General features: G+C 40.6%; 1 protein-coding gene and 1 pseudogene across 2 annotated transcripts in view; one reads left to right on the top strand and one right to left on the bottom strand.

Annotated features, from left to right (window-relative positions):
- Positions 1-336: 336 nt before the first annotated feature.
- Ulk2 (unc-51 like autophagy activating kinase 2) overlaps positions 337-16,515 on the top strand; it is an 83,277-nt gene continuing 67,098 nt past the window's right edge. The window contains exons 1-5 of one of the 2 annotated variants that reach the window (XM_040748820.1): positions 337-713; positions 1,806-1,898; positions 4,336-4,377; positions 15,310-15,342; positions 16,294-16,330. In XM_040748820.1, coding sequence (XP_040604754.1) covers positions 624-713; positions 1,806-1,898; positions 4,336-4,377; positions 15,310-15,342; positions 16,294-16,330 — 295 coding nt within the window. In that variant the 5' untranslated portion in view covers positions 337-623. The other variant, XM_040748821.1, reaches the window with a different exon arrangement.
- LOC110340457 lies at positions 7,843-8,380 on the bottom strand (annotated as a pseudogene).

The raw sequence follows: 16,515 nt of genomic DNA, 5'->3' as shown, positions 1-16,515 counted from the left end.
CGCCCCGGTGCCTGGCGCCGCGTCCCGGAGCGCGCACTCCTTTTCTCGGCGGAGGGAGCAGGACTGGGGTGCTCCGTCCTACAAGACGCGCTGACGTCGCGCTGGGCCGGTAGTCGGCGCGGAGCGGCCGGCGCGCGCGCGTGCGTTGGGCGCTCCCGCGAAGCAGGCAGAAGCTGGCACCGCGGCTGTGCGGGTTCCAGGGCGGCGGCCGCCACACAGCAGCACCGCGGGCGCACCGAGCCGAGGCGGCCGCACCTGCGGGGATGGCGTGGCCCCTGCCCTGCACCGCTGCCAGGCGCGCCGGTAGCTCCGGAGACGCCCAGTGACGGCGGCGGTGCCCTCGGCCCGGCAGTGCCCAGGCCGCTTGACCAGAGCCCCGCGGCCGACGGCGGCCCGGGCCATGAGAAGCGGCCGGGCCCAGTCCTCGCTGACCCCAGCTCCGCGCGGCTGCCTGTCCCGTTTCCGCTCCGGTCTCTCGGCATGAGCGTCCGTCCGGGCCCGGGGCCGTGGCTGCCCCTGTCCCGCCGCCCGTGGGCGCTCTCGGGGCCCTCGGGCCCGCGGTGCTGATCCCGGCTCTCCGCCACGCTGCCCACCCAAGCGCTCTATGTCCCGGGGGCGCGGCCATGGAGGTGGTGGGCGACTTCGAGTACAGCAAGCGGGACCTCGTGGGACACGGGGCCTTCGCTGTGGTCTTCCGGGGGCGGCACCGCCAGGTGAGCGCCGCTCGCCCGCTGTCTGGGGAAGACCGGGGAGCCGACGCCCCGTTCCCGGCCGCTGGGCTGGGCGCCCCAAGCCGGCCAGCCTTTGTGCTTACTGTCACTGTCTCGGTTTGTTTTGGAGGCCGGAGCCGCTAGACTGAGCTCCACCTACCGACCGGCGACAGGCCACTGATGTTCTTCCCTGTCAGTGAGCTGGGTAACCGGAGTAAGCCTAGGGATTTGCTGCTCTGAGAAGCCAATGGTCCCGAGGTGACTAGGACCCCCGAGCTTGCATGGTGCAGCGTTCTTGTCCGGGTTCATGCTTGGTGGACCTTTGTCCCCTCTCCCCCGCCCCGGGCTTTCCGGATCTTGTCACCTTTAAGGAGAATAATTGCACACCCAGCGGAAAACGGGCGAGTTTCCCATTAGCCTGAGGCTTTCTCGGACTGGGAGGTATCGCTTTGCTCTGTGTCCTGGATGCTCTGTACTGTCTCTCCCCTTCTTGAGTTAGACGAACTCCAAGGGGGAATGATAGTGACCCTAATGTAATAATACAAAGTGGTTGCAAAGTTCAAGCCTCAATTTTTTTTTCAAGCCGCTGTTTCGAAAGTAGGGTCACACGAGGTTTTAGAATCTAAAGAATTTGAGAAGGCACATCGGGAGTGGAAATAAATTTTTTTAAGGCCTTAGTTGTTTTGATTATTGCCAAGGGGCCGATTAAAAGCATATTGTCTTCTATTTCTCATTCATTATAAAATAACTTAAAGTTCGAGAAAAAAGAAGCGTAATCCAGCCAGGCTAACTTTTCATTGAATTCTATCACTTCCCAAGTGTATATACACATTTCTCCGTAACTCCTATGTGGTTGTAAACTTTTCAACTAATGCTATTCTGTATTTACTACTTTTAGTGGCTGTGTTGTAGGACATTGCCTTGGTATTGTGTCATCTATCAAATTTTCAGTTTGAGATTTGTGATCTTTATCATGTTTCCCTAGTACTGTATGTACATTGATTTGCTGAAAATATATTTACACTTAACAAGTTTTTGTTTTTGAGTCGTTTATATGTTATAATTTTCCGGCATAACACTGTTTTTCCTTTTCAGAAAACTGATTGGGAGGTAGCTATTAAAAGTATTAATAAAAAGAACTTGTCAAAATCACAAATTCTGCTTGGAAAGGAAATAAAAATCTTAAAGGTATGCTATTTTAGAGTACAATTTCATATTAGAATTAAAAGTTACCCTAAGTTAAATGAGCATATTGATGACATCCTTGGAAGTTTGGTAAAATTTGGAAATTTTTAGTTGCTGCTAATTTTTGCATGCTCAGTTTTGATTTTGATTTTGAAATATTGAATACTCTGAAGCCATTTTTCAAAGATAAATTTGTTTGTTTTGAGGCAGGGTCTTGCTATGTTGCCTTCATTGATTTGGACTCACTAGATTGGCCAGGCTGGCCCCAAACTCACAGAGATGTGCCAGCCTCTGCCTCCGGAGTACTAGGAAAGGTTCAATTTTATTTATGTGTGGGAATATGCACATGAATGCAGTGGCCAGTGTGGATGTGAGGTGCTAGGAACTTACCTTGGGTCCTCTGCAAGAGCATTGAGTACTCCTAACCATTGAGACATTTCTGCAGTCCCCTTTGAATCTGTTTTGAAGAATAGATGTTTGACCAGGTAGTGGCAGTGGCACACGCCTTAAATCCCTGCACTCAGGAAGCAGAGACAAGCAGATCTCTGTGAGTTCGAGGTCAGCCTGGTCTACAGAGTGAGTTCCAGGACAGCCTCCAAAGCTACAGAGAAACCCTGTCTCGGAAACAAACAAACAAACAAACAAACAAAAAGATGTTTGTGGCTCTTGCCAAACAGAGGGATTCTATAAAGAATGATTTTAGCATTTAAAATTTACTTTTTATTTTATATGCATTGGTGTGAGGGTATCAGATCCCCTAGAACTTGAACCATAGACAACTGTGAGCTGCCACGTATGTGCTGGGAATTGAACCTGGTCCTTTAGAAGAGCAGCAGTGCTCCTAACTGCTGAACCATCTCTCCAGCCCCTGATTTTAACTTATGATTTCTTCTAGTTATTGTGTTACTGCTTGAATGCCAGACAGATACAATTGGTATATTGTTCTCTTCTATTGACATCCTCTATATTACTACCCTTAAGTGTTTGAGGAGGAATAGGAGAACTTGGTGTGTGACCCCCCCACCGTATAAATGGAAGAAAATTATTTTAATAGTCATTATTATTTCAGGTTTGTTTATTTTATCTTATGTGTATAAGTTTTTACCTGCATGTATGTATATCTATGCACTGTATAAATGTCTGGTGCCCCAGGAGGCCAGAAGAGGTTTGTTGGATCCCCTTGGATTGGAGTTTCAGGCAGTTGTGACCTGCTGCCATGTTAGGTCTGGGAATTGAACCCAGGTCCTCTGTAAGAGAAGCCTGTGCCCTTAAGCACTGAGCTGAATCTCCAGCTCCAGAAGGAAGTTAATTTTTAGATCTGTTCATAACCTGTAGCATCATCAAAGTGAGGTTCTTTCAAGGGAAAAGTAAAAGAGCCCATGGTCAAATAAATTTGATAAACTTTGTTTACTGAATGTTTGTGCAGTTACAAACATTTGGCTCACTAAAAAGGGAAATTTTCTTTTTTAATTTATTTTTATTTTATGCGCATTGATGTTTTGCCTGTATATATGTCTGTGCAAGGATGCCAGATCTTGCTGGAACTGGAGTTAAAGACAGCTGTGAGCTGCCATGTGGGTACTGGGAATTAAACTCCGGTCCTCTGGAAAAGCAGCCGGTGCTCTTAACCACTGAGCCATCTCACTAGCCCCCAAAAGGGAAATTTTCTACTAGTTTTGGTATCTTTAACCCATTGTTTCCCAGGCAGATTTGATCATGGGTTTTCACCAGAATCTTCCTTCCTCAGAAGTATTATGTGGAGAGTTTTTGGTAAGAATTACAGTTCTTGGGATGGGAGAAAGGGTACAGCAATTAAGATCACAAAAAAGAGAAAGAAAGAAAGAAAGGAAGAAAGAAAGAAAGAAAGAAGATCTCTGACCTTTGAATTATGTTTCCGGCAGATAATGTTTTTTAAAGCTACTTTTGAATTTTATGTCTTTATCATTATTTGAAACATTAAAAATTGAAGACTGATAGGCAGTCTTCAATCATACTAATTGTGGCATTTGTTTGGCAAACAGCACTCATTAGAAGTCTAAGAAATGAACAGTCATGGGCTGGAGAGATAACTGCTTTTCTAAAGGAAATTCACAACTATACATAACTCTAGATCCAGGGACATTGACACCTCTGGCCTCTGTACTCACATGGTGCACACATATACAAGCAGGCAAGAACATCCATACACATGCAAGTAAATACATAAATAAGATAAAACGTTAAAAAAGAATTGATGGTAAAAATATTTAGGCGTCTAGTAAGTCTGATCAGATACATATATTTTTATTCTGTAATAGATTGACTTGTTCTAAGCTGTTAAGGTGTCATATGCTACAAATAGTATAGGTGTATATAGAAATGAGTTTTATTTGCATACTAGAAATACATTAAGATTATCAGAATATATAATAATATTTTAAATTCTTTATTTCCTTACCAGGAACTTCAGCATGAAAATATCGTAGCACTCTATGATGTTCAGGTACTTTATTTTGGATTTTTTAACTTAAAATTTTAAAAAAAGTTTTTCATGTGAATTTTAGTGAATTCTAATAGAATTCATAATTCATCTTGAAAATACATAATTTGAGTTACATTAATTTTCTTTTAATTTTTAAAACCAGATTTATTTGGGCTAGAGAGATGGCTCAGTGGTTAAGAGCACTGGCTGCTTTCCAGAGGACCCACAGTCAATCCCCAGCACCTACATGGAGCCTCACAACTGTAACTACAGTCCCAAGGGATCCAAAGCTTTCTTCCAGTATCCCTGGACATTAGGCATGCACGGTGACACACAGGCATACATGCAGGCAAGACACCCATGTATATAAGTGTAGCAGGCTTTCTTGTTGGACTGTCTTTGGACTGCCAGCCTGCAAATAATGACCTGGATGCTTATTATTAATTATGAAAGCTTGGCCTTAGTTTAGGCTTGTCCCAACTAGCTCTTAACTTAAATTAACCCATTTATTTTACTTTATATTCTGCCATGTAGCATTACCTCTCTTTCATCTTGCACCTCCTGTTTCCTCTCTGTTTGTCTGGCAACTCTGCCTTTCTTCTTCCAGAGTTTTCCCTTTGTCTGAAGTCCTACCTGTACCTCCTGTCTAGCTATTGGCCATTCAGCTTTTTATTACACAAATCACAGCAATACATCTTCACAGTGTACTAATATTCCTCAACATATAAGTTTTTAAATTGCACTTATTTTGGGTGTCTATATGCATGCGTGCGTGCATGCATATACATACACATACTATTGTGTACATGTGAAAGTCCAGAGAATTGAACTTGGATCTTCAGACTTGGAGGTCAGTGCCTTCAGCCTAAGAACTGTCTCACCAGTTCCAAGAAGTTTTTAAAAATAGTATAGAGTCATATGTTAAAATAAATAATGTGTTATATGAGTAAATGTAAATACACTGCAATGTGGTATTGCTTAGTAACTTGTAGTTTATATCAAGTCTAGCATTTTTTTGTTTGGTTTTTCAAGACAGAATTTCTTGTGTAGTCATGGCTGTCCTGGAACTCACTTTGTAGACAAAGCTGGCTTTGAACTCACTGAGATCCACCTGCCTCTACCTCCCAAGTGCTGGGATTAAAGGCATGCACCACCACTGCTGGCTCCTATCACTCCTTTTGTAAATGTAAAGACTGTTGTGGTCAACTTAAAAATTAGGTAAAAACCTTTTTCTTATGAAAGCAGAATTTGTAAATCATAGAAGTAGTAGGAAATAAAAACAAGGATGCTGTGCGTGTTTACCGTGTGTGTGTGTGTGTGTGTGTGTGTGTGTGTGTGTTCATCATGGCATATGCTAGAACTGTTGTATTTAGATAGGAAATCTGGATTCTAAGGTCATTTTTTTTGTTTGCCTTTTTGAGGCAGAGTCTAAAGTTATCTAAGGCAAACTTTGTAGTCAGAATCATTCTTGGAAATCTTTGGAGAAAAGTACAGTTTTCTGATGAAGTAGTTGACTTGCATTTAGAGGGTCTATGATGCTTTTTAGAAGTCATGGTTTACATACTAGAGGCATATGTGTCTAGTGTTTTCGATGTAAGAGCACAAGGACTAAAACCTTTAGAGGGAACCAGAGTAGCAGATGTTTAAGTTTTGTCTGTTACAGAAACAACAGTAATATACCCCTTATGAAAGTATCTTTGACTTTGGGATTTGGAATGGCCAGCTCAAATACCATGTAAAGTGTTAAAATTTTTGATTATAGAGTATGGTTGCTCTCCAAAAGTACCTGCAGTGTAAACTCTCATGCACAGAAAATATGAATATCAGCTTGAGTATATACAATTCACTTCTTCATTTGTGAAATTCAAAGCAATATAGAAAGGACCAAAAAATTCTGAGTCAAAACTAAATTCATATCAACATGCCTAGCTGAAATGTCCATTCTCCTCAGAGCTGCTTGTGTAGCTTGTACTCTCTGTGGATAGAGGGCACTAGGTGGTGCAAGTTGGTGCCTAGTACCAAAATTGTTAAATGATATTGACTTCTCATTTACCATTCTGGCTATAGGAGAACAGGTTTTGCTTTCAGAGTACTTTTACTTAGATGTCTTTTCTTTCAGAATGAAAAACATGTTTTAGTACCAGTTTTGATTGTGGAATGAACTATCACTAGAAATAATGTAAACAAAATCCAAGTTTTCAATCTTTGAATTCAAAGTGGCTGGATGAAAATGTTTTATTACCCATTTTGTACTCCTAGAACTAAGGTATAAAATAAACTTAAGTATAGCCTTTGGCCCAGGACAGGCTCCAAAACAATACAAAGAAACCCTGTCTCGAAAAACCAAAAAAAAAAAAAAAAAGTATAGCCTTTGGCTACCAAGTAAACAATTCTTGACCTAATAGTTTAGAGTTACATCATTGATTCTGTTTGTTCATAAAGAGGCAATAGTATGTTTAGAGACTAGTATAAGACTTTATATAAACAGAAACATCACTTTTATTGGTCACTTTTGGAGAGATGTGTCAAGTTTATGTGCACACACACACACACATACACATATGTATCTGCATCTATATGTGCTGTTTCTGTTTTAAAAGTTTTTTACATTTTTTAAAATTTTGTATGTGGGTTATGAGGTGGTGTGGTGGGGTTTTGGAAGTCAAAGGACAACTTTGAGGAGTTGATTCACTTCTACTATGTGGATCTCAGGTTCTGAACTCAAGTTGTCAATGCTTGCTGACAGGCACCTTTACCCACTAAGCCATCTCATTGGCCTGTAATTGCTTTTTTGTTTGTTTGTTTTTTAAGACAGGACTTCTTTCGTGTGGCCTTGGCTGTCCTGGAACTTGCTATATAGATCAGGCTGGCTGGCTTCGAACTCACAGAGATCCGCCTGCCTCTGCTTTCTAAATTCTGGGATCAAAGGCATGTGTCACCACTACTGGCCTGTATATGCTTTTATAAATTGCAAATTATCCTTTCTTCATTCATTTCCTTGCATCCCATCCTCTTCTTAGTTCTTGTGCTGGTATATGATCTCCCCCACATCCTAAAATAAGCACTTCTGACATTGTTGTAGTTTAGATAACATGTAAAGGAAACACATTTTCTCTCTAATGTTAAAATCATCAGACATTGTTAGAATGACAAATTAGTAAAGAAATGACAGTTCTCAGATGTAAATATTGTTTGGTATATTTCTTTAGAATTTTATGACCCTGCAGTGGTGCATTCCTTTAATCTCAGCACTCAAGCAGGCAGGTAGATCTCTGTGAGTTCAAGGCCAGCCTTGTCTACAGAGTGAGTTCTAGGATAGCCAAAGCTACACAAAAAAAAAAACCCTGTCTCATTTTATAACATGTTAATCCTTATTTTTATACTTTAGTTGTTTTGTTTTGCTTTTTATTCTTGAAGTGCTGAGTTTTATTAGGGTTTTCATTAAGGTTAACCCTCTAGGAATGCACAAAAGCTCATGAAGCCATCTCAGGTCTCATAGTGAACCACCGGGTCAGGTTCTGTAGCAGGATTGCAACCTTGTTCCAGGTACAAATTACTGAAAGGGTACTGCTTTGGTCCCACAACTTGGTAGGGGGAAAGTCTCCCTAACTCAGATCATGAAAACCATGAAGGCCACAAAGCCAAAGAGTTTTTTACACATGACATCCCAAGAAACAGATGTAAGGGACATATCCACTTGATTCCTGATATACATGTCTAGGTCCCAGTGCATTGGTTCACCCCAGTTCAACCTCAGGTTTGGGTGGTCCCATTCATACTACAGATCCTTCTCATGCTGTAAGCAGTCAGGGAGCTTCTGGTAGTCTCCACACTCCACTAATAGTCTTTCATGCACATATTATACTTCTTGGTGGCTGCAGCCCGATCTTCTGGGGCCCTAAGGTAGAGCCCAGCAGCATGCCTTGGTCATGTGGAAGGCTGTCCCTGCCCCCAGTGGCACCATGTTTCGAGTTGCCTTTGCAGCCCCCAGACTCCCAAGGGCTGCATCTCTGGATGTGGCCATCTTCTCTCAGTTTTTATACTTCTAACTGAGAAATTTATTACCCTTTTTGTACAGAAGTACAATGTGTTTTGTCAAGTGCTACCCTCACCTTTGGAGACAAGGTCTCTCACCAAACTCTCATGAGATAGGCAAGGCTCATTCCCTAGGTGGCAAGCCCTGCCTGCTGTTGCTTTCTCCCTGCACTGGGATTACACATATGTGCTGTGTGGGTTTTGGGGCTTGAATTCAGGTTCTAGTACTTGTAAGGCACATTACCAACGGAGCCACTACCCAGCTCACTTTTTCTCTAAAGTCTCACTATGTAGCTCTGGTTATCCTGGAACTCACTACGTAGACCAGGTTTGCCTTGAAGTCACAGAGACCCATCTGCCTCTGCCTCCCTAGTGCTGGGAATAAAGGTGTGCTTTACCATGTATGGTAGGGTTCCTATCTTTCTTTTTTTTTTTTTTTTTTTTTTTGGTTTTTCTAGACAGGGTTTCTCTGTGGCTTTGGAGGCTGTCCTGGAACTCACTCTGTAGACCAGGCTGGCTTCGAACTCACAAAGATCCGCCTGCCTCTGCCTCCTGAGTGCTGGGATTAAAGGCGTGCGCCACCAACGCCCGGCTTTCTATCTTTCTTGAAGTGGAATTAGTTGTTTAGAAAAATGTACCATGTGAATGCTGAAGAGGTTATACCAGTTTATTTCAAGAAGTAGAACCTCCCAAATCTTATAGGAGAAAAATACCTGAAGTTTAAAATATTTTTATTTCGTAAATCACTAATAAATGGATCATCTTTTTATATTTGCTTTCTTTCTGCTTTTCCTCCCTTCTTTCTTTTTCCTTTCTTTCTTTCTTTCTTTCTTTTCTCTTTCTGTTTTCTCCCTTCCTTCCTTCCTTCCTTGGTTTTTTTTCTTTTTTTTTGAGTTTTCAAGACAGAGTTTCTCTTGACTGTCCTAGAAACCCTTGCCTCCCAAATGCTGGAATTGAGCCGTGGGCTATCACTGCCTGTCTGCCCTTTATTATTTCTTTTCTGACTTTTCCATTGCTGCCTCTGGTGTGTTTGTTGCTAGTGTGGTGTGTGTGTGTGTGTGTGTGTGTGTGTGTGTGTGTGTGTGTGTGTGTGTGTGTGGTGTGTGTGTGTGTGTGTGTGTGTGTGTGTGTGTGTGTGATTAGTATTTCCCTGAGCCAGTTAAGGAGATGTACAGAGTGTAGTGGTGAGCAGAGAAGTAGTTCTTGTTTATGGTTTTGTGTGGAAGATCACATTAAGCATTAAGTTTCTACTTTTTCCAAAAGCTGTATGTGAAGAACTGTTGCAGAGCTTTGGAGGAAACAGCATGAGGATGCCAGGGTGGGGTAAGGAAGGCTCCTTGAAGAAGTGATTTGATAGGGGAGTGGGAAGGCTAGGCTAGGAGTTGGTGAGAGACACCACAGCAAGTAAGCATCCCAAGGAGCTCCCTTGAGAGGGCCACAGAAAGGAAGAATTATTAAGCTATCGAGCTGGATGATTAAGAAGGCTTTTGTGAGCAGAATACAGAAATGAGAGATGATGGTGCTGGAGAAGATAGAAGGAGCCAGGTGGTGTAATCTTTATTCTTAAAAAAAAAAATCTGTTTTTGTGACTTTCAAGAATCAGCAGACAGGGCGATAAAAATGAAGAAAATCAGGACAGTACTTGTTGGTAATAGGTGATGGGAGTGTGGTGTATTATGAGTTTTTTTTTAAACTTTTTTGTCCTTTTTGGGGGCCTACCACCCAGCTCTCAAGTAAACCACACACGGAGGCTTATTCTTAGTTATGAATACCCGGCCGTAGCTTGGCTTGTTTCCAGCCAGCTTTTCTTAAATTATTCCATCTACCTTTGCCTCTGAGCCATTTCCTTTTCCTTTTCTTATTTCTGTATATCTTACTTTCATTCTCACTCCGTGACTGGCTGAGTGGCTGGCCCCTCACGTCCTCATCCTCCTCTCCTTTTCTCTCCTCTATCCTTCGTCCTTGGTTCTCCTGTTTATACTCTCTGCCTGTCCGCCTCTCCTGTCCTTGCTCCCATCACTATTGGCCATTTCAGTTCTTTATTAGGACCACTAGGTGTTTTAGAGAGACACAGTAACACAGCTTCACATAGTTAAATAAATGCAGTATAAATAAAAATCACACACTTGAAAATAATATTCTGTACACAGTGATGGTATTTTGTTTTTGATCTAACAAATAAAACTTGCCTGAAGATCAGAGTGAAAAGCTAACCACACTAGTTAGCTACAGAGGCCAGGCAGTGGTGCTACAAACCTTTAATGCCAGCATCAAAAGACAGAGACAGACGGATCACTGTCAATTCAAAACCACCTTAGGTTACATAAAATTGATCTAGTCTAAAAGAGAAACAGAGCTCACATAAAGGTGATCCAAGCACTTCAGTGACACGCCTTTAATCCCAGCTCTAAGGAGGTGGAGACAGAAAGGGATATGGCTGGATGGAAAGAGGAATGAATATAAGGCAGGAAAAGACAGGAGCTCAGAGCAGTCTAAGGAGCAGTCAGTCTGAAACAAACAGCCTGAGAATGCAGTCTGGCTGCTTTGCTTCTCTGATCTTTCAACTTTTCCCCCCTACTATTTGAGTCTGGGTTTTTTTTTATTATTAAGACCAATTACATGTCTTGATCTGAAGGGCACACATTTGTCATAATTAATTGAACTGTATGGTTAAATGAGACTATTTAATGTTAATGTGTATAAATTATATGTCAGTTAAATGGAAAAAAAGGTGGTTGGCACTCATAGTTTGAAAAAATACTTAATAACGAGAAGTAAATTTCTGTTACTAAGCTAACCAGACTATAATTGATTGTTATAGCAGCCAGAAATGACCAAAGATGGTGGGCCCTAAATGTAAGGAAACCTAGTTAGAGTGTTGTTTTTACAATAAACTTGTGTAGAATCTTGCCCATGTTAAATTAGCACTACTAACCTTGCCACTATAATGGGTATAATTGTACCTATAAGTTATTCTGAGACCTGAGACTGTCCAGTGCCAGGTAACTACAAGGAAAACAACATTAAGGATTATAGGAATGGCATTATATTTCTTCTTTCCTGTGAGATAGCTCATAGAAATTGTCAGAAGGTTGGAAATGAATTAAGAAACTAAGTAGAGCCTGGCCGGGCAGTGGTGGTGCACACTTTTAATTCCAGCACTGGGGAGACAGAGGCAGGCAGATCTCTGTGAGTTTGAGGCCATCCTGACCTACAGAGTGAGTTCCAGGACAGGCAGAGCTACATAGAGGAAACCCTATCTTGAAAAAAAACAAAAAGGGAGGGAGGGAGGGAGGGAGGGAGGGAGGGAGGGAGGGAGGGAGGGAGGGAGGGAAGAATAAAAGAAAGAAAGAAGGAGAAAGAAAGAAAGAAGTAAGAAAAAAAGGAGGGAGGAAGGGAAGGAAGGAAGAAAGAAGTAAGAAAACAAAAAGGAAGGAAGGAAGGAAGAAAGAAAGAAAGAAGGAAAGAAAGAAAGAAAGAAAAGAAAGAAGTAAGTTAGTGGAGCCAGATGTGGTGGTATGCATCTTTAATCTCAACACTGGAAGCAGAGGTAGGTGGATCTCTAGGCGTTTAAGACCAGCCTGGTCTACATAGCCAGACCCAGGACAGACAGAGCTATGCAGAGAGAGACCCTGTCTCAGGACAAGCAAATGTAACAGAGGAACTGGAAGATTGGGTTTTAGGAACTATAAAATTTTCTTTTAATCTTTGTTAGTAAATAGGCTTGTGTTGCTTTTGTATCCTACTGTTGTTTTCTATTTCTGCTCCAAGTCATGTAACTACAGAGAACCACTTAGTCCTGCTGTTCAACTTGTAAGGAACTCACTTTAAAAAAATTAAGTAATAGACCCTTATTGTAAAAACAAAACTGTCTAACAATATATACAGCAAAAATGAGATACTTTGTTCTCATTTAATTTTAGAGGAAACCTCTAGTGCATCTTATATGTAACTTCCTCTTTTTTATTTTACTTTATGTGTACGGTGGCTTGTATTGCACATATATACACCACATGTGTGCCTGGTGGTGGTGGAGGTCAGAAGAGGGTGTTGGATCTCCTGGAACTGGAGTTACAGGTTTTTTTTTTTTAACTCTGTATGTAGGTGCTGGGAACCCAACTCATGGCCTCTGCAAGAGCAACAAGTGATACTAATCAATGGGCTGTCTCTTCAGCCCCAGGTTTATCTTTTTTTAGTATAGGTATGCTTGTATACACACACTCAACATTGTTTGAAAATGTTGCTTTTTTCCCCCTCAAGGTGCTGAGATCCAGCCAAGGGGCCTTGCTTATCCTAGGAAGAACTGCATCTCTAGGCTAGCTTTCTTCCTCCTCCTCCTCCTTTCTTCTGTTGGTTCATTATTAAAGCTATCTTTCCAAATCAGGAGTTCCTCATTCATTGTATATTACTTTCATGTGTTCTCCACCAAAACCCACTTCTTTTAGAGGCTGGAAGAAGTGCAAACGGCTTCTCCTTCACATTGAAATAGGTCTTGCAAAGGCATTCTCCAGAATGTTTCGTTGGTAGGGTTAGTACAGATCCCCTAGTAGACACTGCCAGTGAATTGCTTCACACTCCTGCTAAGTATTTGAAGGTTCTGCCTGCTCCACGTTCTTGCTAACATTTGGCAGTTTTAGTTATTCTAGTGATTGAATTCAGTTAGAATTAAAAAAAAAATTTTTTGAGACAGTGGCTTAAATAGTTCAGACTGGCTAGACTGGTCTCAGATTCACTAGCTCAGGATGACCTTGAACTTCTGACCTTGTGCCTCTACCTCCCAAGTACTAGAATTACAGGGGTGCATAACCTTGCCTAACTTCTAATTAAGGTTTTAATTAATATTTTCCTAATGTCTCTTGGCTAGATTGTGATTTGTGCTTATTAACCATTTAAATATCTTTTTGGAATTCCCATGGAAGTTTGTTTCTTGTTTGTTGTTTTTTAGAAGTCTTTTTAAATTTTATTGTCATTACTTGTGTGTGTGTGTGTGTGTGTGTGTGTGTGTGTGTGTGTGTGTGTGTGTAAACATCTGTGCATGCCTGTGCCTTAGGAGGCCAGAACATGTCTTAGGATCCCCTGGAGCTGGAGTCACAGGTGATTGTGACCTGGGGAAGAAAGCACTAATTCTTTTTTTCTTTTTGGTGTTTGTTTGTTTGTTTTTTTATTTCAAGTCAGGGTTTCTCTGTGTAACAGCCCTGGTTGTCCTGGAACTAACTCTGTAGACCTCAACTCTCAGAGATCCATCTATCTCTGCTTCCCTAGTGCTATCCCAACTGACTTCCATTCTTTTTATCTAGTTCTCTTGAGAAATAAGTGAAGAAAATCATCCTAAGTCACTGACTTTTCCTATGGATATAATTTCACATTCAGGTCTAGCATTGCAGTGGACAGCCCCTTGGTGAGGTGGCAGAACAGCTCTGTGACAGCACCTTGTGGTACTCAGTGCTGGGGTTAAAGGTTACATCTAGGAAGGGATTGCTTGACTTCCTGACCTGAAGTGCCAACTTTTATTTCTGATCTGGGTGAATGAAAAGGGGCCTGTAAATGGACATCCAAATTGAGGGAAAGAACTTACTTTATTCTACAGTGCATCTGAACATGGTTCATGTATGCATACTAGGCAAGTATTTTGTGAGAGATAGATACCTCCAGGTCAAAGTTCATATTAAGTTCATCAGTCAAAATTATTTTGTACAATTGCTTTAAGTTTTTTTGGATTCTTATAATTAACTTCTCTAATTCTCTGTTGTAGACATAGTGTGGATGGTGGAAAGTTGTTTTCTGACTAGAATTGGTTACTCCCTTTCTGTGATGCCCTCTTTTGTTTTCCATGGACAATCTTGTCTTTGAACTTTGGATCTTCTTATGGTTAATTGCTACCTGTGAAGTATTGCATTTTGAGTTATTTCAGCACTGGCTTAGTTCAAAATGATTTAGCATTACATTAAACAAACTAAAAATTGCCATCTATTTAGTCTCTGAATGACTAATTCAACAGACTTTGAAGCTACAGAAGTGTGATATTTTGTAAAAATATTCAAATTAATTTACTTACTTCTTTAAACATATCTTTGTGTGATATAATAAGACATCTCCATTTTGCCAACAATTTTCTGATATGATTGTCCTAAATAAACAAAAAACCCAAAACTACTTGTCCTAGTTAACGTGTTTCAGATATCAGTTTGTTAGTGATAATAGGAAATACTATAAGCCCATTTGCTGTCCAACTCAAACTTTTCGGAATGGAAGCACTTCCCTGAATACCAAATGAAGCCTTCCTTCTCACAAATGGTGAATATATCATGGTTTTTGTTGGAGATGGAGGTTAGAGACATGATCTTGCTATGTTGATGAAGCCTTGAGCTTGTGATGCTCTTTCTTCATATGCCACTGTGCTCAGTCAGCATGTTTTTATTTTACTGCTTTTCACTATCCAAAACCCGAACTGATTTATCTTTTAGTACTCTCTAAACAGAATTTAACTTCTTTTTATAATTTATTTATTTTTATCATTTTATGTGCATTAGTGTGTTGCCTGCATGTATATCTGTGTGAAGGTGTCAGATCTTGAAGTTATAGACAGTTGTGAGTTGCCATGTGGGTGCTGGGATTTGAACCCTAGTTCTCTGAAAGAGCAGTCAATGCTCTTAATCCACTGTGTTGAGAAGTTTAGAGCTGGAGGTATAGCTTAGAAGTTCTTTTCTAGAGTGGCCCAAGTCCTGGGTTCCATCCCCAGCAGTGCAATGAAGTTAAAAAAAAAAAAAAGACTCCTCTTGCCTGAGAATTTTAATTTCACTTTCTAATGAATTTTTTGAGTTTATTTTGTTAGTTCAAAAACAAATAAGTGTATTTTTATTAACTCATCATTTTTAAATTTAATGTTTAGTTTTTTATATATTTATATTTATTTTCTAGGAATTGCCCAACTCTGTCTTTCTGGTGATGGAGGTAGGTATTCTACCAGTATTGACAAGTAAGTATTAATAAAGTTGATTGAATGATTCAGATTCTGCTTCATAAAGAATGTAAAATTTAAGTGTTTTAATTAGATATTTGAATACTTTATAATTAGGTTTTATTTTACAAATGATTTTTAAATTAAAATTAACAGAATGATTAAATTCATTTTGAATCAATGTCATTATGTTAATTACTTTTTCTTTTTTAAAGTTAAATTACATTCTATTGGCTGGGCATGGTATTGAATGCCTACAATTCCATTAGAGGCAGAGATAGTTGGATCTCTGTGAGTTTGAGACCAGCCTGGTCTATAAGGCAAGAGTTGTAGAACAACCAGAGCTACATAGTAGAGACCCTTTCTAAAAAAATTAATTGCATTTCATTTATTTATTTATTGTGTATCTGTAGGGGAGAGGGTGGGCACTGGCTTGGAGATCATAGGAAGACAATTGCATTTTATTTATTTATTTATTATTTATTGTGTATCTATAGGGGAGAGGTTGGGCACCGGCTTGGAGATCATAGGAAGACAATTGCATTTTATTTATTTATTATTGTATGTGTAACTGTAGGGGAGAGGGTGGGCACTGGCTTGGAGATCATAGGAAGACTTTCAAGCATTGGCTCTCTCCATCTATCCATGAGGGACTCAACTCAGGTCACACTTGGCACCCTTCCCTGTTGGGTCACTTCAAATACCATCTTTTTCTTTTTGTGTTGTTTTTCTTTGAGATAGTTCTCATTGTATGTGTATCTTAGCTGACATGGAACTCACCTTATAGACCAGGCTGTCCTTGAACTCAGAGATCTGCCTATCTCTGCTTCCAAGTGATGGGATTAAAGAAGTGCAGTACCTTGTCAGCATATAAAATACTTTATTTTAATCACAATAGCGGTATCTTTTTTTACATTAATTATTTTTTTTCTTCTGTTTATCAGTATTGCAATGGTGGAGACCTGGCAGATTATTTGCAAGGTAATTTTATTACTGCATTTACGTGTGTGTGTGTGTGTGTGTGTGTGTGTGTGTGTGCACGCGCGCGCGCGTGTGTGCATGCACACCATGGCACATGTGCAGTCAGAGGATAATTTGTGGAAGTTGATTATCCCCTTCCACTTTGTGGGTCTCAAAATGAAAGTCAGGTTGTCAGGTTTGGTCAT

The sequence above is a fragment of the Mesocricetus auratus genome, unplaced genomic scaffold (assembly GCF_017639785.1).
Source record: "Mesocricetus auratus isolate SY011 unplaced genomic scaffold, BCM_Maur_2.0 Super-Scaffold_100007, whole genome shotgun sequence".
Classification (NCBI taxonomy): Eukaryota; Metazoa; Chordata; class Mammalia; order Rodentia; family Cricetidae; genus Mesocricetus; species Mesocricetus auratus.
This window is presented reverse-complemented; position numbering and strand designations above follow the sequence as displayed.